Source organism: Lucilia sericata, unplaced genomic scaffold, assembly GCF_015586225.1.
Source record: "Lucilia sericata isolate MDLA Ls3-8-SP2 unplaced genomic scaffold, ASM1558622v1 Contig000021F_arrow, whole genome shotgun sequence".
NCBI classification, from domain to species: Eukaryota; Metazoa; Arthropoda; class Insecta; order Diptera; family Calliphoridae; genus Lucilia; species Lucilia sericata.
Window position 1 is genome coordinate 211,798 of NW_023994059.1, and position 28,000 is coordinate 239,797.

The 28,000-nt window shown below is 29.0% G+C and overlaps 3 protein-coding genes across 5 annotated transcripts in view; 2 read left to right on the forward strand and 1 right to left on the reverse strand.

The window, feature by feature from the left end:
- The window catches only part of LOC119608498 (trichohyalin), a 112,319-nt gene extending 104,703 nt beyond the window's left edge, over nucleotides 1-7,616 (forward strand). For all 3 annotated transcript variants that reach the window (XM_037962947.1, XM_037962955.1, XM_037962963.1), the window contains 6 exons: nucleotides 956-1,210; nucleotides 1,271-1,597; nucleotides 1,657-1,768; nucleotides 2,264-2,320; nucleotides 2,966-3,136; nucleotides 5,380-7,616. In XM_037962947.1, coding sequence (XP_037818875.1) covers nucleotides 1,177-1,210; nucleotides 1,271-1,597; nucleotides 1,657-1,768; nucleotides 2,264-2,320; nucleotides 2,966-3,136; nucleotides 5,380-6,895 — 2,217 coding nt within the window. In that variant the 5' untranslated portion in view covers nucleotides 956-1,176 and the 3' untranslated portion in view covers nucleotides 6,896-7,616. The remainder of the gene's footprint in view (nucleotides 1-955; nucleotides 1,211-1,270; nucleotides 1,598-1,656; nucleotides 1,769-2,263; nucleotides 2,321-2,965; nucleotides 3,137-5,379) is intronic.
- On the reverse strand, nucleotides 3,407-27,832 carry LOC119608518 (HIV Tat-specific factor 1). The gene is made up of 7 exons (XM_037962975.1): nucleotides 27,713-27,832; nucleotides 9,847-11,008; nucleotides 9,587-9,789; nucleotides 4,254-4,420; nucleotides 4,014-4,200; nucleotides 3,817-3,953; nucleotides 3,407-3,755 (listed from the first exon to the last, which is right to left on the reverse strand). Exons 2-7 carry the CDS (start codon nucleotides 10,991-10,993, stop codon nucleotides 3,497-3,499), a joined length of 2,100 nt encoding a protein of 699 aa, XP_037818903.1. The 5' UTR covers nucleotides 10,994-11,008; nucleotides 27,713-27,832; the 3' UTR covers nucleotides 3,407-3,496.
- LOC119608488 (X-linked retinitis pigmentosa GTPase regulator) lies at nucleotides 16,673-27,622 on the forward strand. Its single transcript, XM_037962936.1, has 6 exons — nucleotides 16,673-17,245; nucleotides 23,498-23,710; nucleotides 23,797-24,012; nucleotides 24,786-26,078; nucleotides 26,134-27,420; nucleotides 27,493-27,622. Exons 1-6 carry the CDS (start codon nucleotides 17,107-17,109, stop codon nucleotides 27,582-27,584), a joined length of 3,240 nt encoding a protein of 1,079 aa, XP_037818864.1. The 5' UTR covers nucleotides 16,673-17,106; the 3' UTR covers nucleotides 27,585-27,622.
- Nucleotides 27,833-28,000: the final 168 nt, after the last annotated feature.

Consider the following 28,000-nt stretch of genomic DNA (forward strand, 5'->3'; position numbering starts at 1 on the left):
AATTTTCAAATTTAAATTTATTATGCTCCAAAAACATAAATTCTTAAGAAGACTTCTCAGAAACCACATTTAAATTTGGTCTAATTTAAATAAAGAGAAAAAAAGAGTTTATTTATTTTCAAATTTATTATACAAACATGCAAACTTATAAATTTGTAAGCTTTATTTTTTTTAATTAAAGTAAAATAAACCCTAACAAAATTAAATCAATTCATTTGAAGGTTGCTCAAAAGAACATTTAAATTCCTTGAACCACCATAAATTCAATTTTTATCCCAAAGATTGATGGCTGTTGAAAACAATACTTGTGTGAGCATTTTTAGATGATGATGATGATAATTATTTCCTAGAATTTGGGTTGATCATAAAAATTGTGCCCAAAAACACGAAATTTGTATTGTTTTTAATAAAGCTAGGACGAATATTCTTGCATATTAGGCTATTATGAGCCAAATTCTATTTTAATTGCACTTCATTTGGAGAATAATAAAACGTCGAACAGCTATTAAGCAATAAAAAGTCATTATCATTATGTTATTTAATTTAAAAGTGAAAGGCATTCCATAACCCGATATCAGTTATAAAATAATTAACCATAACAAGTAAGAATTTTATATTTTACTGCATCGAATCTTATGTACCGGTTTAGATAAATATTAATCCATAATTTTTTACTATTAACCAGTTAAAATACTGTTTGCATTTTATACTTCGATAAATAGATATAAATAGCATAAACAGAATTGTTTACTTAGGGATAGTAAATTAACCTATTTGTTCCACAGATCCTAGATTAAGAATCACGAAGTAAAATTACTAAAGTTATAATATTGAAAAATTTATTAAATTGTATCTCAATGTATTAAATTTAAGTTGAAATTAAATTAAACGCTTATTTGAATCTGAAGCAATAAATGAAACTAATTTAAACTTTTCGTTTTTTCTCTATTTGCAGTTGTTTCCCAGGAACATTAATATCTTTGCGGTGATCTTTTCACATTGATCATGCAACAAATATTCGATTTAGACAACACACATCAATCAAATTTGTATTATTGTTAAATTAAAACAACATACGTTACCAGGAATCAAATAAATAGATTCTAAGGAAAAAAGCAATCATCAGAAACCACCACAAAAATAATTAACTATAAAACAACCGAAAACAAAAGCAATATGAGGTTTTTAATATTTATATTTTTAGCTTTAGGTAAGTAGAATTTAAACCAAAACTAATTTCCTAATAAACTAATCCATTTGTGTTCTATAGTTCTTCATTTAGCCTGCGGTCAATATCATTCCTCCAGCGCCACCGCAGGCGTTAATTTCGAAAATTTATCTCCTTCACATGCCGCTGGTGGTGCTCTGGCTCAATCACAAAGCGATAACAGACCACGTCAAAGGCGCATGTATGCCATGTGTCCGCCCAATTTCCAACGTATTGGTCAGGAATGTTTCACGTATCCTCAGCAACACAGTAGCTGGTTGGAGGCTCACTTCTTTTGCAAGGACAAAAATGCCCGACTGGCAGAACCAGAAAAGTATACAGATCGCAAATTAAGGGAATTTTTACTTAAATATGATGCAGAATCAGGAGGTATGTTTTGAAATGAGTAATTAATCCTATTTAATGGTTGTAAAATTATTATATTTTAGATAAAGATCCCATTTGGATTGGTGCAACATTCGATGATATAAACAAAATTTGGCAATGGGGTTTTAGTGCACGTAATTTGACATATAATGCTTTCAGTAAAAAATATTACGAGTAAGTAATCGAAGGAAAATCGAAATCAAACTAGTCCCATATGTAATTCTATACAAACTACTCACAGTTTTATGGACATTCAAACTATTAACTTTACAATACCAAATAAAAAACCAAAATCTTAAGAAATAACTTTTTAAAGGTTATTTGTAGTTCTCTATTCCCTCATATATCCTTAATTATTAAGGCTTAACATCTCAAGAAGTTGATAAAATTATACTAAATAGTAACAAGAAAGAGATGCAAATCGCCTGTGATAAATTAATTCAGAACGTAAGAAAGATATTTCAAACAGTATATCTTACTAGATAAAAAAGGCATCTAATTTATATTAAAAATTTCAATACTATCAGTCCAGTCGTTTAGGATTGGGAAACAAACTAACAGATATACAAAGATTAGAATTAAACTAATAATACTTATATACCGATAATCGCTATGGAACAAAATATTAAACCTCTTAATAAATATAAATATATATTTCTTTCTCTGCAGAAAAAATACAAATATGGTCCAACAGTGTGGTGTTTATGACCCTCAATTAAGATACAGGTAAGTAAGTCAATTAAATTTAAAAACAAAAATTATATTCAAAAACTAATATGTGTTCATTTGCTAGCTTCGCATTTACTATATTTATTGTTTACGTTTAAATATTTTGTTTAATTTTCTTCAAAATTATTTAAAAAAACAAATGAACAGAACCTATTTTGTAAACATTTTATTTGTTGACTAACCTACAAAATATTCTCAATAGTTAAAACTATGGCATCCATAATAATATGATTCGTTAAAAAACCAATATTAATAAATATTAATAAAAATTTCGCATATTAAGCAAATATTCTGTACGTGATAATGTCAACTGATAACAATTTATAGTAAAATTAAGGTGTACGTTTAATTGACAGCGTAAAAATCACAAAAACAAACAACACATTTTTATTAATTATTTATATAAATGGAAAGTTTAACGAGACAATTATTACATGTTAATGTAATAATTTATTTTCTTACATACAAAATAATGGAAAAGAAAAAAAATAATTATTTTATAATCATACGTTTTTGCATTAATTGCAATCTTGATATAACAATTGCAAATGTATACAAGTCAATGCAATAAATCAACTAATTTTATTATTATTTGTTTCTTTTTCCCCCATTTTTTTAATTGAATATTGAAAAATGTTTAAGATGGTCGTCACGTACTTGCGTGGATAAACATCGTTTTATATGCCAACACAAAATGCCTAAGGTTAGTGAAAATAATCGTCATAAGGTCTATCATCGTTGGAATGAAACATATCCCAATCAGTATGCCAATGAAGTGATTTTGGAAGTCATCGATCACAGAGGAAAAGGAAGGTAAGTGTGTTGAATCAAATAAAAAATAAAAAAATTCCGTTTGCATTTCTTGGTTTCAAATGAGAGAGATTTTATTTTAATCATTTAACATTGAACTTTTCCTTGTTTCCAAAATAATTAAATATCTAATCGTTAAAATATTGTAGCATTTCGTCTAAACCAAATATGAAGAGTAAATCTTTAAATATCTTTATCTTTTTTCAAAAACATACCCATCTACCTACGTTCATTACTATTCTAAAATGCTATTTTTTATTAAAAAAACATAAATTTTTGTATAGAATTTCGTGCTATTTTATTTATTCAATTTAAAATCTCAAGTTGCTCTATAAACCTGTCTACAGGTTTTTTAACTTTAGTTTAGATTTTCGTTGAGATCGCAGCGATAGTGGTTACATCTTTTTGTGTTTCGTCAGTATTAGACGTCTCTGCGTGTTCTAGCAACTGTTCGCCTTTAAAAGTTTCACTATGAGGCTGCCGTACAGAATCTTGCGATTCAGTTTTTTCTACTTCATTATTTTGTTCCTGCTGCAAATTCGTTTTTTTATTCTCTTCTGTTTCCAAATATTGATCCCATTTATTTAAACGTTTCTGTATTTCCTCTTCGGTTTCTTCGACCCTTTAAAATGTTAAAAATCAAATTGGAAGGAATTATAACATAATTATAAATGCCAACTTACTTGTATTTTGTTTTGCCATCCCAATGTTCAGCTGTTAATTGGCGTTTACCAAAAAATCGACCATGCATCATTTGTATCACCAGGTCGGCTTCTTCTGGGGAAGACATATTAACTTGAGCTACACCTTCCGAGTGCCGCTGTTTGAAAGGAATATTTGAACATTTATATGAAACGAAAATAAAATCTATTGTACTCACATCATATATTACAACTTTGCGTACTGTGCCACATTTGCTGCACTCCTCTCTCAAATCATTTTGATAATCCAGTATCAATTGTACTTCCTTTTCGAATAATTCCGGATGGAATAGATTTTTGATAATGACTGTTTTTTCATGTTTAGATCTTTCGCCGCGCATTTTTTCTGGACGCCAATCAAAAAGTCTGCAATATTCAATTTTAATACAATTCTCAGCATATCAAGTAAATTTACTTACTTTTCCTTGATTTTAGCCAATTTCTCTTTGTCCTTCTTTTTTCGTTTGGGCTTTAATGCCGGATTGTATTCGCCTCTCATTTGAAATTGTGCTCTTTGCACTCGTATCTTATTGCCTCGAAGATCATACTCGTCTAGAATATTCAAAGCCAAGTCAACTGATTCGACCTTAAAAGTTATGGGTTTTTTTCAATAAAATTCTTCTACAGTTAAAATTAGTTTGAATTTGAAAGCAAACGTGCAGCGCAAATTAAAATTTTTATAAAGCAAGCAGAATAAACAGAAAAATGTTGATGAAAGTGCTAATTTGTAAAATGTTTGTTTAGTTTCAGTTTAATATAATATTTACACATTCACTCTGTATTTACACTCTTTTATATACAGTTTTCATATTTAATGGAACACTTTGAGGGCAATAATGAAACAAATGTCAACTATAATGAAAAATTGCCGATTCTATGTAATAGTATCCTTGATTCTTGTTGTCGTTTAGTACAAGCCGAAATCTTTCTCCTTAAACACGAGGGAAAATCTTATCATAAATTATTATTTTTCTTTCTTTAACTTCAAGCTAAATCTCTAAATGCTTAATTGTTGTACTCAGAAATACATTCATTTCTTCTTTCATTCTATTTTTCAAAAAAACTCATTTCGAGTCACTCTCTCTCTCTCTCTTTGCTTTAGGCATACAATTTTTGCACTCACTTTAAGGTAAATTTTCATGTTCTCATATTTATATTTAATTTTTAGAGCAGTTATTTTTTGTCATCTGCTCTTTTTTCTAAATAAATATGTAATTGACTTAATGCCTTAAAAATCAATCCAATTTATGTTAAATAATCCCCTATAACTCCTTTTGATTCTTGTTGGAGTTTCTTCCATTTTATTCTCTTATCTCTGTTATTTTCTTTGCTATACATTTCTTTATTATATAACTTCCATACTTTTAGCACTTTAATTGATTTTTTTAATTCCCTCAAAATGAAAGGCGTTTTTAAATATTCCCCGGACCATTTTGAAATCTTTACTCCCACTTTTGCAAGCATTTCGTTCCGAGTTGTGCAAAATCTATTTTATAAACAATTGGTATTATTTTAATTCTAACATTTCAATTTCTCTTATTTTAGATACAACCGTCGTGTCATAGCCGAAGGCAGCAATGAGGAAATGGTAGTACCTACAAGACCACGTAACCGTCAAAATGGACGCCGTCGCCCACGTCCCACCTCGGCCAGTCTACCACACGAAAACGATGTCAATTACCAACCCCAACCAAGTGCTCATCCTAACGATATACAACAAAACTATAATCCAACAGCTCATCCACGATTCCGTACCACAACTCTTGTTCCCGCCACTTCGACCAACAACAATGATAATGAAATTCCAGCACCTAAAGAAGTCATCACTCCCGTACCAGATAATGCAGAAAGAAAATCCCGTAAACGCACCATGATGGATCGTAAATTGCAAAGACAAAGAGAGAAGGAATTGAAACGTTTACAACGCAAAAAGGAAAGACAAGAGAAAATGAGACGCGAAAAGGAAGAACGTAACGCCAGACTACGCTTAGAAAGGGAACAGCAGAGACGCAAAATGAAGGAGGAGAGACAAAGACTACGCGCCCAAAAGCAAAAGGAATTGGAAGAATTGCGTCAAAAAGAAAGTAATGATGCTTTAGAGAGACAACAGAGGGAGAAACAACTTCAACAGGACAGACAGGATATACATAGACAGGAAATCGAGAATTTACGTCGCCAGAAAGAATCTGAGGAAAAGAAACATTTGGAAGACCAAGAAGAGGAACGCAGAAGACAGGCTTATTTGCAAGATCTTAAAGAAAAGGAAGAACAAGAAAGAGCCAGAAAAGAGGAAATACAAAGACTAGATAGAGAACGTCAAGCAGAAGAAGAAAAGCGATTGAAAGAGGAACGTAAAATTTTAGAGGAAAGAAAACGTAAAGAATACGAAGAGAAATTAAAACAGGCCGAAAACGAAAGAGCTAGACAACTGGCCGAGGAGCAGGAACGTAAACGTTTACAAGATGAAGAAAACCGCAGACGACTTGAGGAAGAGGAGAAACAAAGACAAGCCGAACTCAAGAGACAATTGGATGAAGAAGAAGAACGTTTAAGATTACAACGTTTAGAAGAGGAAAGAATAGCTGAGGAAAAAGAATTGGCGCGTCTAAGAGAAGAACAAAGAAAACGTGCCGAAATACAACGCAAACGTGAAGAAGAAATAGCCCGACTTGAAGCCGAACAAAAACGCATCGAAGAGGAGGAAGAACGCATTAAGCAAGAATTAGAAGAATCTGAACGTCAGGCCAAATTGCAGCACGAGGCAGAAATCAGAAAAGCTGAAGAAGAGGCTCGCCTCAAAGAGGAAGAAAGAAAACACGCCGAAGAACAAGAGGAACGCGAACGTCAGGAGAAATTAAGACAAGCTAAATTGATTGAAGAATCCCGAAAACTCCAAAACAAAGATAACCTATCAACGAATCTTAAAAACAGATTGGCCTCACTACCACCAGAGTTGCGTCAAGAATTTTTGGAAAAACGCAAACAAAGAAAAAGGGAAAAGCTATTAAGAGAAAAAATGTTAAGACAACAACAAGCAGAAAGTACGAATAACGAAGCTTAACTTAATAAACCATTTACTAAACCTTTTCGTTCATACTAGTTATCTCTCTCTAATTTTAAACTCTCGCTTACACCAAAAGCAGCAGCATAAGCAGCTGACAACACATCAGCAGTAAGGAAGTGCAATTCTAAATGCAAATTTGTACATTTGTTTACTCTCTTAATTAAGCAGCCTTTAAGAGAGCTATAAAAACAAATATTTTATTAATTTATAAAGAAAAGAAAGTCTTTAAAAGAGACAAACAAAAGAAAAAAACACAAAATTATATACTCATTGTTTAAAATTTTTAAGAAATTTTTAAAGAATTCTCTTAAGTGCACTAGTATTAACACACCCAAAAAACAACAACTACAACAAATGAAAATATGGAAAATTTTAGCACTTAGCATTTTTGATAACAAACTAAATTTAATATTAATTAATAAACAAACAAAATATGTATTCGTTTTAAATGAAAACCAATTTACAGAGAAAACAATCAAAAAAACCAAATGCCAAAACAATGTGTTAAACAAATATGTAAAATATTTTACAAAACACACATGAACTGTAAATAAACATATCCCCTCTTTTTTATTACTATTAAAACAAATAGACGAAAATGCACAATTATTTAAATAAATAATTAAAATTTCCTAAAACAGAAAAACAAAAAATACAAAACACAAACTACTTAAAGAATTCAAATACAACTGCAGTATCAAAAATATTAAATCGAATATAAAACCTCTAACACTTAAGTTTTTTTAAAGCGCGGCTTAAAAAAATCTGAAGTAGCCATATACAAAATAAAATTAAATTAAATAAAATAAATATTTATATTAAAATAAAAATTAAAACATAAATAATAAAATTTGCACAAAACAATTTGAAAACAAAAGAAATAATTAAGAAAAAACTTTTAATTTCCCATTATACTTTATTATTAATTTTCTTATTACTGACACCAATGTCATTGATGTCGTCCGCCTGTTTTTCGTATTTGTATTTTTTTTTATTGCTTAATTTAAATAAAATGAGAAAAAAACCAAGTTACTGTTACACTTTAAGCTTTAAATATTTTAAATATGTGAGTTAAATTTTTTTATTACCTCAAAATGTAAGTTATTTTTTTATTATTATTATTATTATTCTAAAATATATTTTTGGCCTTTTTTAAGAAAAAACTACGAAATTTTAATTGTATGTATTAAAAAATAATATTAATAACTAACTTTTAAATATAAAATAAACTATACAGAATGAAAAAAAGAAAAACTTAAAAAAAAATCTACACTAACTTTAAAATAATATCGAAATAGTCAAAATAAATCTACTTTTTAAGTACTATATACAGTTAAGTAACAAAAAAAAAATAAATAAAAGCAAAAAAAAAAAAAAACTTTAAATGGCGAAATGATGTTTTATTGTTCATAAATTATTCTGGGATCAAATGGAAAATAATGACTTTTAGTTTGAAATGAGTCGTAAATTTTACAAACACTATTAGAAAAACTTTAAAATTATTTTTAAATTTTTTTTTAAATTGGAAACTTTAAGAAATTGAATTCTAATAAAACAAATCTATATTTTTAATGTCTTAATTTTATGATTATTTTAACAAGAATTTTTGCTAAAACGCAAACAATATAAAACATTTTTCGAACATACATAATTATAAATTTATTAGCCATCGTCCAAAAAAAAAAAAAAAAAAAAAAAAAACAAGTAAGAAAGTATTGTCGGTCGTGGCCGACCATATGATACATACAACAGTTATGACTATTAAATGTGATTTATTTTTCATAATAAAGCATTTATCTTGAATATTACCTAGATTCCGATTTATTTAAGAAAAACGAATTTTCTAAAAGAGGCTTTATATGGAGAATAGGAGCAAATATGGAACGATCTTGATAAAATGTGCTGGGTAGATTTATACAATATTTGTCTATGCTAAATTTCATCACAATATTAGTGTTAATTAGTGAATTGTGGATATTCAAGTCACTTTCTGAAGGGGACTTTGTATGGGGCCTGGGTCAAATAAGGTCCGATCATTTTGAAATTCTGCAAGGTAATCATGGCTTGCATAAAACTAAGTTGTCGAAATACAATAATATTTTACATAATTATGAGCTAAAAAGCCCATTTCGGGGAATTCAGTTGTATGGGGGCTAGGTGAAATAATGGACCGATTTAACCATTTCATCAAATTATCTTGATGAGTCAATCGGTATACTTTAAAGCATAATACCTAGCCCACTATAGTGGTGTAGGGTATAAAAACCTTTGGATTGTCGTCAGGTTCATTTATAAATGTCAAATTTCAACTAATTTTGGTTATGGGAACTGGTTTTAAATTCTGTAAAAAAACATTGACATAAACTTAGATACAAACAAGCAAATAAAATTTACGCATTAAATTAAAGCTTATGCAAAAGTTTTCTTCTTAGAAATGTTTGATTTTTTAAACTTATTATAAGGAACATGTTTATATGTATGAATGATATAATAAAAGCAGCTATGATCAACGTAATAAGTGTTAATAAATATATTTTAAAACATAAACAAGTTAAAAAAGAATGTAAAATTAGTAAAAGGATTTCAAAAAAGCCAAACCAAAAAATATAATAAATCACACACCATGTAAGACAAATACCAAGTAATAGTATTATATATTAGATATTTATAGACAAATTCCAAACTTACCTTAATATAATCACATAAACCATCTCCTTTGATTTGACCATCTGATTCGGTATACAATTTTAATTTATATTTTTGAGTCTGAGGATCACGCATTATCATGCCACATTTACTCATGACTTCAGCAAATTCATCTAATGTTATATCCAAAGGTAAATTGGATACATAAACTTTTGTATTTTGAGCAGGATCTATATCAAACCATTCTGAAATTTAAAAAAAAATCAGTTAAAAACTGTTTCAAAAAACACTATTTAACTTACTGGGTGGTTCTTGTGGTTGTTTACGCTTGACACCTTGTTTGGCAGCCTCTTTTGAGGCCTCTTCGTTTGCCTTGGCTTCCTCTACCATTCTGGCCAATTCTTTTTCTTTTTGCACTGCAGCTTCTAGCTCAAGTTTTTCTTTCTCCCTTTCACTTTCACTAGTATTATCAATGAATCCGTAACTCATTTGATAGCGAGCCATAAAATCATCATCGATTTTGGGAAACCAGGCATTCTTTTCGACATCCCAAAAGAAAACGGTACCATCTTTGTCGGTATAAGTACGTTGACCATTTTCATCAATGTCATACACAATTTCAGCAGGATTCGTTTGATCTGTAGTGGCAACAGCTTCTTTAACTTTTGCCACCCACTGATTTTTTTCTGCATCCCATTTGTAATGTTCAGTTTCGGTTACTTGTGTCTGTTTAGGTATCCATTTCTGAGTTTCATTGCACCATTTATAATGCTCATTTTCATATGGATTTGTGGAGGTAGTTGTATCGTGTGGTATCCAGTTATTTTCTTTGGTACACCATTTATAACGATAATTAGTTTTTGGGTCGGTATAAATAGCAGTGCCATCCTCTGCGTATGTAACATGCTCGGCATATTCATCCTTGGGATTTTCTTTACAATCTTCATTCGTAGTTTTACTAACACATTTTCCTGTAGTGGGCGTTGTGTTAGAATTTTCTTGTTCATTGGAGGTTTTTGTTTCTAATGTCTCAGCAATATTTTCTGATTCGACTTCAGTTCTACAACATTGTGCCTGTTTAATTTGTGTGTCTAAAGGTGAGGAAGTGGATTGTGATTCCTCTTCATCTTTGTTTGATTTTAATGAGTGTTTAATTACAATTTCTTTAGCCATATTTTTAGTTACTTTATCTGTTTTGGATTGTAAAGTTTGTTTTGTTTCTCTTAGGGGATCCGTGTCTTCTTGTAGATGTTCAATTTTCGATTCTAAAGAAGCAGACGCTTGGGTTTTCTCCACTTCGTCTTCTAGCACAGTTGATTTTTCTTCTGTATTAGTTACACGGGGAGGATCTTGGTTGTCCTCTTTGGCTACTACATATTCATCTTTTAGCTCATTTACTATAGATGACTGCTCCACGGTCCCCAACACTTCCACCGAGCTTTCACTCATTTTTAAAAATAATATCTGGAAATTTTTTAAATTAATAAATTCTTTATGTTCAAAATATCTCTTATGCAAATGCAACAAAAATGTCAAACAGGCCAAACAAAGCCCTTGTAAGAACAAAATTAAGATTAAATTAAAATAATAGTTTGCCCCCAAAGTTCGCAATAGCTTCAAGGTAAATAAATAACTGAGAACCATAAAATATCATATGGAAAGGGAATAAATAAAAATTTTGATCATAAAATTAAACTTTGGCTTGTGTCTACCATTAGTGCACTCATTTCTTAAAGATATTATCCATGAAATAAAATCATAAACTGTGTATGAGTACAAAAATAAAACGTAAAAATTTCATGTGTTGAAAGCAACAAAGGGAAAAAGTATAAATAAAGTGTGTTTTATGAATTTGACACTTGACCATGGTGTTAGAGAACGGAAATCAAACATTTTTCTCTATTATACTTAAGAAAAGCCACTATTTTTCTTATTAGTTCATTCTAGTTTTTGTCTTGTGTTACCGTTTATTTCTTTAGCATGAGAAGACATAGTATATAAAACAGAAAAATAATTGTGTAAATAAAGGAAGTCCAACCAACAGCAGCTAACAAACTTTACCAATAAGCCAGCAGCAAGAAAAGAAATTGGATCAAAAAACTACAACAAAAAAACTGTCATAAAGAAATAGTAACAACAATGAACAACAACTCTCTGTTAACTTTTATTTTTGGGTTTGGATTCGGAAATGAAAGTCAATTATGGACAAAGAAACAAAACTACTAAACAAATAACAACTGTAGAAGTTGAAGGTCATTAGAAGCCAAACTTCTTACACACCACCAGCGCATAACTGAATAAAGAAACTAAAACAACAATAACATACATTTATTTATATTTTTCCTCGATTTTTTTTCGTTAGGTTTAAAGGAATTAATGGCTGTTGGTTACTTAAACTTATTTTTTAAGCTTTCAAAGTAGTTCGTTTGTTTGAAAGGTAAATGACAGTTGTATTTGTTGAAAAAATGTAACATACTTTAGGGGAGAGAAATGGGGAAAGCATAAATAAATTCTTACACAAATTTAGAGTATTCTAATTCTTTTTCTTCTTTTTTTTTTTTTTTGTAGGAAAATTACCAGTTGGTCAATATTAACTGTTGTTTTTTAACAACTTCAATAGATTATTTGTAGATATTAATGGTTATTAGATGCTACACTTTATTAAAATGCTACAGGAAGTTTATTATTTAATTTGCAACACATTTATTTGAAAAAGAACTCACTTTTACTAAGTATTCGTTTGTTTATTTTTGCTTTTGGAATATGGAACCTGTGCTCCATAGCTATAATGGGATGGAACCTCTTTCTCTATATTTTAAATTTATAATTTTCTTACAGTTTGTCTTACTAAATCAAATATTTTAGAACCTTCTTCTTTCCAACCTCAATAAAGTTACAGACCCTTAAAACTGTTTTTAAAGATACAAATTTTTGAAATTTGTTGCCTTCTTTTATAATTATTGTAGTGCTTAAAAAGTTCGTTTTAGTCCAAAATTACTCAGAACATACTTTCTATCTCACCTACTTTTAGTTTCTTTAAGTAATTTTGTTGACTATAAAGAAAGTATTAACTTGTAAAATAAATAGTTTAGAGTAATTTATTCATATTATATTGATTACTTGGACAAATATGTAAGTATGTATACGTTTAATTACAAAAAAAAAGAAGTAGTTCGATGAACTTTTAAACATCGAACCCATCATAATACATGCATATAATTCGTATTGTCAAGTATTGACGTTTTTCATTTCACATTTTTTGACACATTGTATACATGTTTAATATAGAAGCAAAATATATTTGTAAATCAACATGTTGACAAGAAAAGCACGATTATCAAATAAAAAATGTTAAGGAAAATTTGAAAAAAGTTCAATAAACTTTAAAGGAGAAAAAGAAAGGGAAAATAAAAATAATCAATACAAAAGTACAAGTAATAGGAACACCGATACGTATGTTTAATAATTTAAATTATTAAATTATTAAATTATTCATACGTCATGTGAGACAATATCAATGTTTAATGGAGGAATGATAGAGAAAAGTATTTTAGACTGTTAAGTTGTAAATTAGACAGAAAATATTAAAATATTTACAACATAAAGGGTTGATATTTATTTTAATAAACAGAATAAACTGTAACTTAGGGTTAAATGGAAATTAAAAATTATTATTTAAAGAACTATTTTCTTTTCAAACTAAAACAGTTGTGAAACTCTGCATTCTATTTAAAGACATACAGAAAACTAGGAAACATTCTATTTAAGAAATTTAAACTTTAAAAATATGCCGGGTATTTATGTGACGTTGACAACGAGACCACAAATAAAACGTTTAAATAGAAATATGTAAAAGTATAATGTCAACTTTGCACAAAACAACAACCATGGTAGCTCTACACAAAGGAATATATACTGGGTTAGCAGATTCAGAAATAGCCAACAAAAACCACTCTTTAAAAGAGTACAACAATAAAAGAAACAAATAATTTTATATTTATAGAGAATGAAAAACTGCACAATACATATCGATCATTTACTTAAAGAGTGTTAAAATTCAAAATTTAAACTGATTATAAAATATCACATAGGTTTACCCATTTCCATTACATTATATTACTTAAGGCGTAAGTTTCGTTTAATTTTTCACATAATTAATATCTGAATAATTCTGTCTTTTTCTCTAAAACTAAGTAGGAAAACATACAAATTATTTTTAATTTTGTAAAATAACATGACTCGTTTAAACATTATTATAAACATTATAAATTCCTCACCATTTTTCTCAAAAAAATATATATTTTTTAATTATGACAATTTTAAAGTAAATGGGCGACATGTGCATAAAGTGTAAATGAGAAATAAGTTTTTTATGAAAATTTGCATTTGACATTATTTTTATTGTATGTATTTGTTGTTCTATTTGTAATTCAAGTTGTTGCACTTTATGACCAAAAGGAGGCAAATATATATATGAAAAAAAGAGACCAGCCGGCAAAAAAGAACCTCAAAAACAACAAAGTTAAATGTAATGTTTGCTGTAGTGGTCAAGTAAGGGTTAAATAGGCAAAAGCCCACAAAAACCATAAACCAAGAATTGTAGTCGTAGTGGTAGTTATAGTACTGTAACAACAACAATTCTAACATTTGTAGGACATTGTCCTGTATAAATGACAAAAATAAACTTTTTATTTTAGCACACAAAATTTATGAGACCACAAAGGAACACACACACATACTCAAACTCCTCATACACAAAGTCAAAGTTAAACATTTTAAGAAGATTTTCTTACTTTTGTTAAAAAGAAAACTAAATATTTTATGAATGAATAATAACTAAAACAGGAGTTTTAGGATTTACATTTGCTGCTTCATAAATATAGTGTTTGCAACACTTTTAGCTAAAAATCCAGATGTTTAAATGTTGAATTCAGCTGGAGTAGAGAATTATATAGGAAACAAACCGGATTTTAAATTTATGACTTTTAATTTTAATATTTTAATTACTAATATTACTGGTGAAATATTTCTGAGAAAAATAATTGGAAAATTCTGATTGTATTAAGTTTAAGTTGATGGTTTATTTTTAAAGTTTTTGGAAGAAAAACCACCTACAAATACAACTCACATTTCAGTTAGTATGTAGTACTAATTTTTATTCTTTAATATTTTTATTATTAACTCGTTTAGTAGTTTGTATTTTTCAAATTAACTTGTTTATTTTCTTTCATTCAGTTTGGTAATTTCTTTGAACTTTTTATGAGTGTTAAGTTTTGTTGGCACATTAAGTCATAGAAAATGAATGTTTTTGATTTTTTTTTTTTTTTTTTTGTTGGCGGCATATATTTAATATGCAAATTTAAAAGGAAATCGTGCCAAGTATAAATTGTGCGTTTCTTATTATTATTAGCATTTCATTCTTTTAGGGGTTTTGTCAAACAACTATTTTACATTACAAAAAGAAAACAAAAACCAAGAAGTTAATTTAAATATACACATTCGAGACGAGATTTTGGTTGAGGGATTATCAAATGAAAAAAAAAAAAAAAAAAACTATAAACCTTCACACTTATTGAGGTCTTATGTATGAGTGACTGATAATTTACTTATTTTTATTGAGAACTTAAGAAATTCATAGAACCAAACTTTAACAAAAACATTTAATTTTATTGTTAAAATGAAAACAATACTCATATTAAAATAAAAGAGTGGCTTGCGATTTCATCGAAGTTTTGGCCTTGTAATTAATAAGTTTGTTAGAAATTTAATTTCTATTTAGACTTTGAATATAACTCAGTTTGATTTTAAATCAACATAGTTCGATCCATATTAACTTAAACCGTCATAAAAACTCTTTCAAGGAAACCACTCTGATATTCACAGAAACAAATTTCGATTTGTCCATAAAGTCCTAAATCTATATAAATACCTTCAACTTCTCATATTTTACGAAACATTATTTAATGGGTAAATAGGATGCGACATAACTGATTACTTGTCATCAAAAAAGATGGGAGATATACTAATTTTGTCATTAGATAAACAAAAGTGTGTAGTATATTATGGGTCCTTATTAAATTCCACGACTATCAAGCCATGTCCATAAATAAGTATGTATGTCCGAATGACCCGAAGAAGGGTCCGAATAGAAAGAGCTAGGGGGCTGAAATGTTCCTCAAATATTCTCTATTGAATATCGATTCACGATAATACCTAGGCCACACAATTATGAAGTAATCGTAATAGTTAACAACGCCTCATATATAATCCTAGCCCCCATATAAGTTACCCTCAGATAATTCGTAAGAGACTTAAAAATACAACAATAGTAAATGATAAAAAGTGTATTTAGAGAGAACAGAGAAACTAGAAAACATTATCTGATTTTTTTAATGTCTGCCATATTATTTATTTAACTATAATTTTAATTTAATTATTATTTTAAACCTTTTTAGACCTCAATGAATAAAAAAAATATAAACAAAATTTATTACAAACAGTATTCTAAAAAAAAATCTATTCATACCTTTAAAATTAACTATGTCCATTAATTATTTCTTACATGCATATAATAGACAACATTGACTAGTTTAAAGGACTATAAGTTCAAAAGTTTAATTTAATACTTTATTTTTATTTCAAAGTTCAATAACAACAACAAAAAAATATTTTTATTTTAAATTCGATATAAACGTAACAAGGTGGCACTTTCACTATTAATTTATTTTTATTCCCACGATTTCAGAATAACAAAACAATAAAAATCCAAAAACAATCACATAGAACTTGCAATAAAAAATATATAAAAGAAAAAACGTAAAATTACACTCACACTGTTATTTTTCTCTTCTTTTACTTTAATTTAAATAACAAAAAAGAAAAATACAACAAAAAGTTAGAACAAACCATTAGCAAAATAAAGAGAGTTAGCGACGTTTTAGTACAGAGTAGTATAACGGTCAAGTAAATACTAACACTAAAACTAGAAACTTAGCATACATTTAGAGGCAACTAGTACTAAAAAGGACTAGACTACAGCAACTCAAAAACAAACACAACCACTAAACAGCGACAGGACATAAACCAACCATTCGAACAAAATGAGTGTCCAGTTGGAGTATAAACGTTGTATTGACCATACATGGAGAACGCGTTAAACGCGTTTAAAGTGGAATAATTTATATATATTTTTTATACAAAGACATACTCTACTAAAAGAAAATAAATTTAAAATAAAAAATGAATAGAAATTTAAAAAAATTAAAACACAATTCAATACTAAATAAAGGAAAATAAGTTACATACATGCATTGAAAATAATTGATTGCTACAGAAATCAATAAAAAAAGTTAATAAAACATAAAAAAATAAAATTAGTGTTTTTTACCCAAGAGTTAACATTTCAATCATTTTGTTGTGCCTTTAATAATTCAGAGAGCAATTAAACTTATTGCGTAAAATGTCAAAAGGTTAAATATTTTATCGCCAAAAGGAAGTAATACAAAATAAAATACTACAATAATAATAAAAAACTAAAACAACATATCAATAACATCATCAACATGGATATACCGAATACAGGAGCAATTTTTACTTTGGGCAAATCTCATTTGGCTGAAAATACACAAAGTTACTTTTATATAAAAAACGATCCAATTAAACGTCTCATAGCCGGTCCCTATCAAAGTGCTGTGATTTGTGGTAATTTCAAAATGTTTTATTTATATGATCAATTATTTCATTGAGTACTATTAGTATAACTATAACAATGGTATCTTTACTTGTAAATAATGTATTTGAAAAGTGTAGTATGGTGGTAGGGGACGTGGTGTTGCATTACTTGGGGTTTTACTGTGTTTTAACCTAAATTTTTAACATACATTCAATAGTTTTTTATTCGATTTCTTTGTTTTTTTTTAATTCCTTGGGGAGTTTGACCTGGATTAGTTGAAATATATGTAAGTGACCTGCTACTACTTGAGGTTTATACATAACAAAAGTAATTTATAAAACTTTTCAAACAGAGGCGTTTACTGTAAAAATAATAATTGCTATGGAAGTTTACATTTCAAAGAAATTTATACATACGAATGTATTTAAATTAGTTAGTTAGTTTGAAAGGAGGATGTATATACATCAAATCCGAAGAAATACACCTAGGCCTCTATCGGGCCTGTTGTGCGCTCCTTAATCAGTGCCTCAGGTGGGAATCGAACCCACCACCTCCGGTCTACCAGACTAGAACACTAACCACTTAGTATTTAAATTAAGGAAATACTTTTAATAAAATTTACCACTTATGCGAGTGTTTTAAGATGCATTACTCTCAATTCCCAATTTATTCTGCTAAAACCGAATCTGATATCTGTTTTTTCTATTACCCGCCATTTTCTGGCAAAATTACATTTTATATAAATATAAAAATATATTTACGTTTAAGGGTTAATTTCGATGTCATCATAAATACGGGTCTTCAATATATATTTTCTTAAATTTAATTTAAATCGATTAAAAAAATATTTCACTACAGTTTCAAGAAAATTTCCCAATATTACAAAGCTTGAGTTTGACCTTCACAGTTTATGGGTTAACATTATTCGATTTTACTAAAACATCTGATGTATGTATCTTGAATTTTATATTCTGAAAAGGTTTTATATAGAATGTGTAACAATATAGAATAAAGTCTGTTTTTCAAAAAATAGTTTTCTCCGAAATCCTTAAAATTCAAATCGAAGGTACCGCTAATCTGTGAGAAATATCGACCTAATTTCTTTACCATTTTATTCCCTTCTTTATTGTCCATAAGTCACATGGAGTTTTTCTCAAATTTTTAAAATTTGCTAAACAAAATTAAAAACTCACATTTAATTTAATACGAATATATTTAACCTAATGAGTTAGTTAGTTAGTTAGTTAGTTAGTTAGTTAGTTAGTTAGTTAGTTAGTTAGTTAGTTAGTTAGTTAGTTAGTTAGTTAGTTAGTTAGTTAGTTAGTTAGTTAGTAGTTAGTTAGTTAGTTAGTTAGTTAGTTAGTTAGTTAGTTAGTTAGTTAGTTAGTTAGTTAGTTAGTTAGTAGTTAGTTAGTTAGTTAGTTAGTTAGTTAGTTAGTTAGTTAGTTAGTTAGTTAGTTAGTTAGTTAGTTAGTTAGTTAGTTAGTTAGTTAGTTAGTTAGTTAGTTAGTTAGTTAGTTAGTTAGTTAGTTAGTTAGTTAGTTAGTTAGTTAGTTAGTTAGTTAGTTAGTTAGTTAGTTAGTTAGTTAGTTAGTTAGTTAGTTAGTTAGTTAGTTAGTTAGTAGTTAGTTAGTTAGTAGTTAGTTAGTTAGTTAGTTAGTTAGTTAGTTAGTTAGTTAGTTAGTTAGTTAGTTAGTTAGTAGTTAGTTAGTTAGTTAGTTAGTTAGTTAGTTGTTAGTTAGTTAGTTAGTTAGTTAGTTAGTTAGTTAGTTAGTAGTTAGTTAGTTAGTTAGTTAGTTAGTTAGTTAGTTAGTTAGTTAGTTAGTTAGTTAGTTAGTTAGTAGTTAGTAGTTAGTTAGTTAGTTAGTTAGTTAGTTAGTTAGTTAGTTAGTTAGTTAGTTAGTTAGTTAGTTAGTTAGTTAGTTAGTTAGTTAGTTAGTTAGTTAGTTAGTTAGTTAGTTAGTTAGTTAGTTAGTTAGTAGTTAGTTAGTTAGTTAGTTAGTTAGTTAGTTAGCTGCCTCACATTTATTGGGATATATGTATACATCATACATGGGAGTAGTTAATTATATCGACTAATTAATTGACGATTTCATTAGCATTAAATTGAAAAAAATTATAATTATTTTTTTTTTCATTAGCATTATTTTGTCTAATGGTAATGTTTTTTAATGAAACAATTTCATTAGTAATTATTTAAAAATAAATTTTCTTTACCATTATTCAATGGATTTTCAAAATGTTCGGACATTAGTTCGAATTTCGAAATTAATTTCGAATATCCGAACATTATAATGTATTGTCATTTGGTGAAATCATGTATGCCAAATTTCAGCACATTCGGACTAGAAGAACTAGTTTTAACAGCTTTAAAAATTTTTCGAACACGAGTTCGAATTTTCGAAATTATTTTTTTTAGGTTTTATGACACAGAGATTAATTTAAAAACATAAAAAAAATTTCGAAAATAACTTCGAATTTTCGAACTTAATTTCGAATATTCGAATATCGATTATTGTATTGTCATCAGATGTACTTATGACTGCAAAATTTCAGCCAATTTGGGCTACGGGAACTGGTTTTAAAAGCTTTCAAACCTCGAATCTTCGAAAAATTTTCCATAATATATTTTTCGACAATTATAAATACTAATTAAATTCGTTTTTGAAAATTCATTATCAAATTCATTACCATTATCAAAAAAAGTTATAATGAAAAAAAAATAATTTTCATTAAATGGTACTTAAAATATTTTTCATTACAACTTTTTCTATAAATGGTAATGAAATTTTAATGCTTAATGAAAAATTCCCATGGTATAATCCAAAATTTGGTTTTTTGAACTGAGTACTATAAAATATGCGTCATATTTAAGTCTTTATATAGTTTTGTCTATTTTCAAAAAAATATTAAAGTTTCTATGTAAATTTGGTAATTCAAAATTTAGTTTAAGTTTGGACGAGAAACATTTTAACATCTACTTCATATATATTTTTAAATCCGGCAATCTTTTTGAGAGTTATTTAAAAAATAGTTTACCATTCACTGCAATTTTAGTCAATACGAAGATTTATGATTTATGCCGGTCTTGTAATAAATTAGTGATATAAAAATCTTAATAAATATTTCCACTGGCGCAATTGAAAATAACTATCCCATGTCTGAAAAAAGTCTCTGCACCCTGTATGTCTGAATAAATTTACATGTATTGTGCTTTTGTATACCACAATTATTTTCATTTCGATGTGTTTGTGAGTCTATATCCACAACAAGTTTTTCAAACATATTAAAGATGGCGTCTCGGTATAATTCAATATATTGCTCCTGAATTTTAAAACACATACGAACACGTAGACTTTTTTGTTTTTATTCTTTTTTTATATACATATATTTTCAAAAATTCTACAGAGGAAATTCCTTTAGTGTTTCCTTGTAGAAAATAAAAAAAAGAAATCAAAAGAGTTCAAATCGTTTTTGTTCAGTTGCATGTTGTTGGTAATTATTTAGTTAAGTAAAATTGAAAGAACTTTCACTTTTGATTAATCATACAAGTATCACATTGTTGCTGACATTATTATTACAGTGATTTTCTTATTTTCTTGTTGCTGTTCCTATTATGTTTTTTCAATTGTTATTGTGGAACAGAAGAAATGTTGTAGAAATGAATGGCACTGAAAGACGTTCTATATTCCATTACCCACTTCCATATAAAGTTCACAAGTGAAAGTTTAAATTTAGTTGAAATAGGATTAATTACGTGCAAAGGGAAGCTAATCATGATGACTTTATTTCAATGAAAAGTGTAAATGAAATTTATTGCATTTTCTTTCTTGTTAAAAATGTTGACTTTTTCCGTAGCAGTTATTTTCAAAAGGAAATGCATTGTGAATGCTTTTTACAGTTTTGTATAAAATTTTAAGGAAATGTTTTTTAACTTTATTTTCTCACTTCAATTTCTATAGTTAAATAAGTTCCTTAATTTAATTGTACATTTAAAAATTGATATTGATTCTTTTAGTAAATTTTTTAGTAAATTATTCGCAGGAAACATCATGTATGTGAAGAACACTTGTTGCATGATTGTACATTTTATTTTGCAACAATTTTGAATGTGAAAAAGCCTATGTATTAGTTTAATTTTAATAATCACGAAAAATGTAAAATCAATTCGTGACTCTTGTTAATAAATCATTGCGATAGAAACGTTGTGAAATAATTATTTTATTACACATTTCCATGTCTATCTTCACTCAAATTATAAATTATGATAAATATTATATAGATTTTACAATTAACATTATAGTAAATTTGCAAAATTAAATAATATTGTAATAAAATTGCAAATAAGATATTCTTTATGATCAATTTTATATCCCTGAATCTTAGAAAAAAAACTTTATCAGTTTTCGGCGGAAAAATATTTTCCGCAAAAAAGTTTTATCAAAAAAATGTTTCGCGAGAAAAAACCTTTATTCAATATTCTTCGGTAATCATTTCATTTAATATAAACAATACAAGTATGCAAAAGTTCGTATAACCCATTAATCGAGTAATCGAATATTTGTTGTTTTTTCGACATAGCTCAACAATTTGTAGATGAATTAGAAATATATTTACCCAGTTCTTATCCACAATTTTCCCAACAATCAGGTAGTATCCTATCTAAATGGGCAATTTCATGTCAAGTGATCCAACTCAAAAATCGATTTTTATGAAATTAGCACCAATTTTTTCACCTCTATCGACCAAGAACTGCCGGACTTAGAGGGGGTCAAAGTTTGACATTTTGGTCATACAGGGTTTTATTCAAATGAGTGTAACTTTTCACCTATTCGTGTATTAAAGAATTTTTACATATTTTGGAGAAACTAGCGATTTTATAATTTATCAGCGAAATTTTTAAAGACAAATTACAAAACTTCATTAAGGAAATGAAAAATCCTATATTAAGAACTATCAATCTATGTAAAAGCTTAATTTGAAGCAAGTAAAAATAAAACCAAAAATGTTTACATTTTTAATGCATTTCTTCTTTTTAATGCATTTCTAAAGCCAACGTCTGTGGAAAGCGTTTGAGTTACATATCTCAGTAGCTGGAAATTTTCCACAAAATTACGGAATAGTTGATATTTTCGTATATTTAATTAATTCTAAGAAGTAAGAATTAATCTTATTAATTTAATACACTATTCCCTGCAAATGGAGTATATGACCTGTTTAGAAGTCCTATGGTATACAAACATGTATCATGTTGATTTTTTAAAAACCTGGTTTACAAGGAGCAAACTGAAACGGTGTTGGAGATATCAATCTCATATGCCTGTTCATTTCCATAATAACCCCTATGCACAGCGACCCAAACAAGGACAGATCCATCTTGCATTAGCAAATTCTAAAAAAGACATATATGTATGTATATATAATTTGGGTTTTCTGCCAACAATAAACTCGTTATTTTAATGGCAGTTTCAACCAAAAATATTTTACAAATATTAAAAAAAAATATTTAGATTTGTTCTTAAAAGACAGAATATTTTAGTTATCTTTAAATTTATAAAAAAGTAAGTTTTGTTAAAAATGTGTGTTTATATAGTTATAAATTAAGATTTAAATAAATTCCCGGGATTCCCTGGAATACCGGAAAATTCTTTTTTTCATTCCCGTTTCCCGGGAAATTGAAAAGTCCGGGAATTCCCAAGCTCTAGTTGTGACGATGAACAAACGTAATGACAAATTTAATATACCTACCATTTTTATTGTGGGTATAAATACAAATATGTCTACAAACGATTTCGTTACTGATTACATACTTTGTAGACTGATATTTTTTTGTGATTTAACCATTAAATTTCTTTTGATTATTCCAAAATCATTATTACACTTGTATGACTCAGTATAAGTTGAAATATGCAAATTTAATTGCAAATGTAACAGTTGGTAATAAAAAGCACTAGTGGGTCAATAGTAGTTCTTTTCTAGTTCAAATTCGTAGACATAGACAACTAAATATAGATTAATGATTTCATTAATCAGTGAGCTAATCAAACAAGGACAAAACTATACTAAAAACACAAATAATAAATATAAAACAGAGTTTATTTAATATCCCAAATAAGTATTAATGTTGGAATATATGTATAAAATTAAAAAAGGGAAAAACCTCCCACTCATCCATTAAATGAATATGGATTTGTTTTAATATAAAAGATACACACAACATTGACAAAAAGTGAAAAAAAATTACTCGTATATTAATTTATTTCATTTTTTATAACAAACAGAATCAGGACGTTTATTTGTTTGGGGTGAAAATCACCATGGGCAGCTGGGTATTGGGGGACAACATTCATCAAATACTAGTAACAATAACAACAACAATAACAACAGTAATGGAGACATTATTATAAAACCAACATGCGTGAAATCATTGAAAACTTTGGGCCTCAAAATAGCCGATATATCATTTGGTAACGATTGGTCTATTATTTTAACATGTAAGTTAAAAGATTGTAATAAATTTAATTGTTTATTTACTTTTACTACATAGTAATTTATTTACTTTACTTATTTGTTTTTCTAGTATCAAATGAACTATTTTTTACGGGTCGTAATATATTTGCCAGTGGCAGTACAGTGTCATCGAATTTTACTGAAGCAACAGTCAACGAGGAGTTATGTGAAATTATACGAAAACCCTTTCGTTTGGAAGAGTTCGATGACTGTTTGTCGAACAACGAGGAAACCGAAAACTTTATAAATGTTTTAGCAGGAAATGAACATTTTGTTTTATTGACATGTAAGTCTGTCTGTGTGTCTGCTTGTCTATCTAACTGGACTGTGTTAACGTCATTTTGCTTGTAATGTTTTGTTAGAACTTTATAAACATGAAAATTGCATAAAATCAACAACAGGTTTTTAGCAATATTGATTATTTATGACATGCAAAAACAGTTTAGATTCAATTTAACAGTTTAGAAACGCTAATATAATACTTGGATACCCCAGGCATGGTGTGAACTTTAAATTAACTTCTTAAACTCAAATTAAACTTTTCTCATAAATACATATTTTTCTGAACATAAAAATCCCAACAATTATTGACGAATAAATTACATATTAATATTTGAGTTTAATCCTCACTAATAAATATAATATTTTGTTATAAATAAATGGTTTAATAAAACTGTTACCAACGAGGGCAGAAACTAATACTTCCGATAGCCTCAAAGTAGCAAACAAATGGAGAGGGAGTAAAGTGTAAATTTTTGCAAAGCTCTAAAAAATAATAGATAAACAGCAAATTTGCATTTAAAAGTATAAAACAACGATTAAAACTCATATAAAATTGCGTGTTGTATACCACGTTTAGCTAGTAGTTTATAAATGAAGGTGATTATTTTCTTGAGGAGAAATAAAACATATTAGAAAGGCGTATTGGAAAACATTTCAAAATAGTTATGCAAAAAAAAAAACATAACTGCCGCTAAAAATAAAGAAAGACTGCAATTTTTCTCGATTTATTAAAAGCATTTTTTAAATTAAATTAAACAATTATTGTTAAAATTTTAGCTTTTGGTCGTCTAATTGGTTGGGGTTCGAATCAATCACATCAATTGGGTCGAACTGAGGAAGATGTCATTTTAAAACCCCATGAAATTATTTTGGACTCACCCACACAACAATTTACGTGTGGTCCAGAGAGCACATTGGTTTTGACCGAAAATGGAAAACTTTATTTAACGGGTCGTTTAAATGAATTCGTGTTTCCTGATTTTACCGAACTTCAAAAGAATCTTTCCTCTAATGAGCAAATAATATTTATGCACATCTCAAAAGCCAGTGAAATTTTCATAGTCACCAACACGGGTATAATATATCGCAGCTACGAGTCGGTGCGTAATAAAAGCTTAATATTTCAAAGATTTTACGACTACGATAGTGAAGAAAATGGTCCTATATGGAAGTTACTAAAGGGTACATCTTTCTATGCCGTACTCACTAAGGCCAATAAATTTTATACTACATTCTCGGAGAGCGGCCATCATTTAAAGACATTTAGAGAAATATCGAAATTTAAAAATCTCCGCTTATTAGATATGGCGCTAGGAGATCGTCACATTTTAGTACATGGTATACCAAGATCATCTACTTTAGCCGCCACTATTGGGCCGGGAGGTGAGCATAGGTATATGACACAAAGTATGATTATGGCGAACACAACAGGTGGTATTTTGAGTAGAATACGAAATGGAAAGAATGGCAAAAGCATGGAATTGAATGAAACAAGAATTAACATCGAAGATGCTAATATGAATGAAAAAGAAGAAAAACCTAAAACTAATACTCCAGTTCATGAAAATGAAGGTGTAACAAAAGAACAAGTACAAGCGGAAACAAAAGAAAAAGTACAAGGCAACAACAATGAGATTGAAGAAATTCCCGTTAAAGATGCAACAGATGAGCAATCTCCAGATTTAACTATAAACGATAACCCAAAGAATTCTGCAGAATCTATAGAATCATCTGAAACAGTTTTAACAAATAATGAAAGTTCTTCAATTGACACTGATAATACCGTTGTGAATAAAAAATCTCCTACACAATCTCTGAAATCGCAAACGAGCAGTACAACTTCCCTAAACAAACATAACGAAACTGCGCCATCAAGTGTCAAATCATTGCGACCCAGAACACCCTACCCTGAAAGCACACCACACGGTTCCCCACAATCGACTTTAAAAAAAACACCGATGCGAAATTTTTCTTATGAAGCTGCCATGAATAATGATTTTTTGGAGCACACATCTCCTGCTTTGGTAGAGAGTTTGGAAAATATACCTGAACATGTGGATAAGGAAAATGGTAAGTTTTAAACTAAGATTTTGAATTATTTTTTGTAAATTAATATAAAATTTAGCTGCTTTGCCAGGTTTAACAGTCTCTATGCCCACACCACCCACCGAAGATGATGAGGAGCTTAGACTGGAAATCAGTGAAACCACAGATCCTTTAGATCATACAGTCACTGTAAATGAAATACGTTTCATTAACAATGGCATAGATGTAACAGCCAATGTAAAAAAATGTAAATCAGATGGTTCCGAAGATTCTCTAGACGATGAACCAGTCGATGAAGAAGACGAAGGAAACAATAAAGATGACCACAGTGTCAACAAGTCAATAATAAGAAAACAAGCTGAAGTCTTAGTAGACGAGTTAGAAAATGAAATAGACAAAAAAGTTGAAAACGCCAAGGCAAATAAAGAGGAAGTGGAAACTTTCGTTGATGGCAAAACTAAGAGTTTCGGCGACAAAGTCGAAGCTAAGTTTATGGAAACAAAGGATTCCATTGGACAAGCAGCCAAGGAGGCAGGGGAGAATGTAGATGCTAAACTCGCTGGAGCTAAGGAAACACTAGAATCTGCTGCTCTAAGGGCAGCAACAGGAGCCCGAGGAGCTGTACAAAGCGTAAGTGAAAATACTAAAAAAGCTGTAAAAGGTGCTAAACAATCTATGGAAGATGTCGGTAACTCAATGGCTAATGCCAGTAATGAGGCCCGCCAGGCTGTAGGTCAAATAGGCAACAATGTAGTCAAAGCTACTGGAGAAGCGAAAGATGCGATGGGCAGTACGTTACGTAAAATGGCGGGTGACACAAAACATGCTGTGGGTACAGTGACATCAAAAATCTCCACTGAAGTACAAGATGCAAAAAATAGTCTCAGCACAATCTTGCAAGGCAAGAAAAACAAAGTTGATGTACAAAAACCCATAGAAGAACATGAACTGGAAGATGCGCACCCAATTGAAGACATTTCAAAAGAAAGTGGTGGTGGCAAATCCAACACCACCTCACAATCTAATAATACAACAACAGGCATTCAAGAAGATGACGAACGTACCACTGCTTCGGCAAATTCTAATCACAACTCATCGGTGGGCAACCCCTTTGAGAATTCGAACCCATTTGAGAGTACAGATCCATTTGATCCTGAATTAGATGCAATGGTGGAAAGAGGCAAACAAGCCCTGCGAGAAGAACTGCAAGCAGCCAGTGTGGCAGCGGCAACACGAACAACACATGTAGGGGAGGAAGATGTGGTGGTGGAAGAGAAGAGTAAATTTTCCAAATTCTTTGAGGACATAAGGGAAAAATCCAAGGGTCTATCATGTCGTAATGAAAAATCCGTCAAAATTGTTGAAGGTAGCTAATCATACAACTTGCTAAGGTATATCCAATAAGAAAATTGTGACCATTTTGTTCTACCTTTTCCAGATCAACCCCCACGTTATAGCGTAGAAGATGAATTAGCTTTGCAGCCGGTTAATGGCCAAGCGAATGGCTCAAAAGTGTGCACAATTTTATAAATTTATTATTGTCCTTTCTTAAAGTTTAAAAAACCACGACAAAAAAATAGAAAACTAACATTTACCAAAGTAATGTTGCATTTGTTTATTTATATAAATAATAATAAAAGAAACAAGTTTAAACTTACATTTTTGCTCAATTGTTTAATATGTTTGCAATTTATGTTTCTTTATCACTTCAATATATTTTTTATTTATATTTTTGCTGAAAGCTCCAGCTGTTTTTGGGGGGAAATAAATAAACTTCTTTAGTGTAGCCAGACTTATCTATTTTTTATTATAGCGGTTTTTAAACATATTTTAGCGATTTATCAGCAACTATACAGGAGATTTCTTCATATTTCGATTCGAATAACAAAATATTTTTGAAACAACATACAAATTCGTAAATTTGGTATAAACCACGGCATAATGAG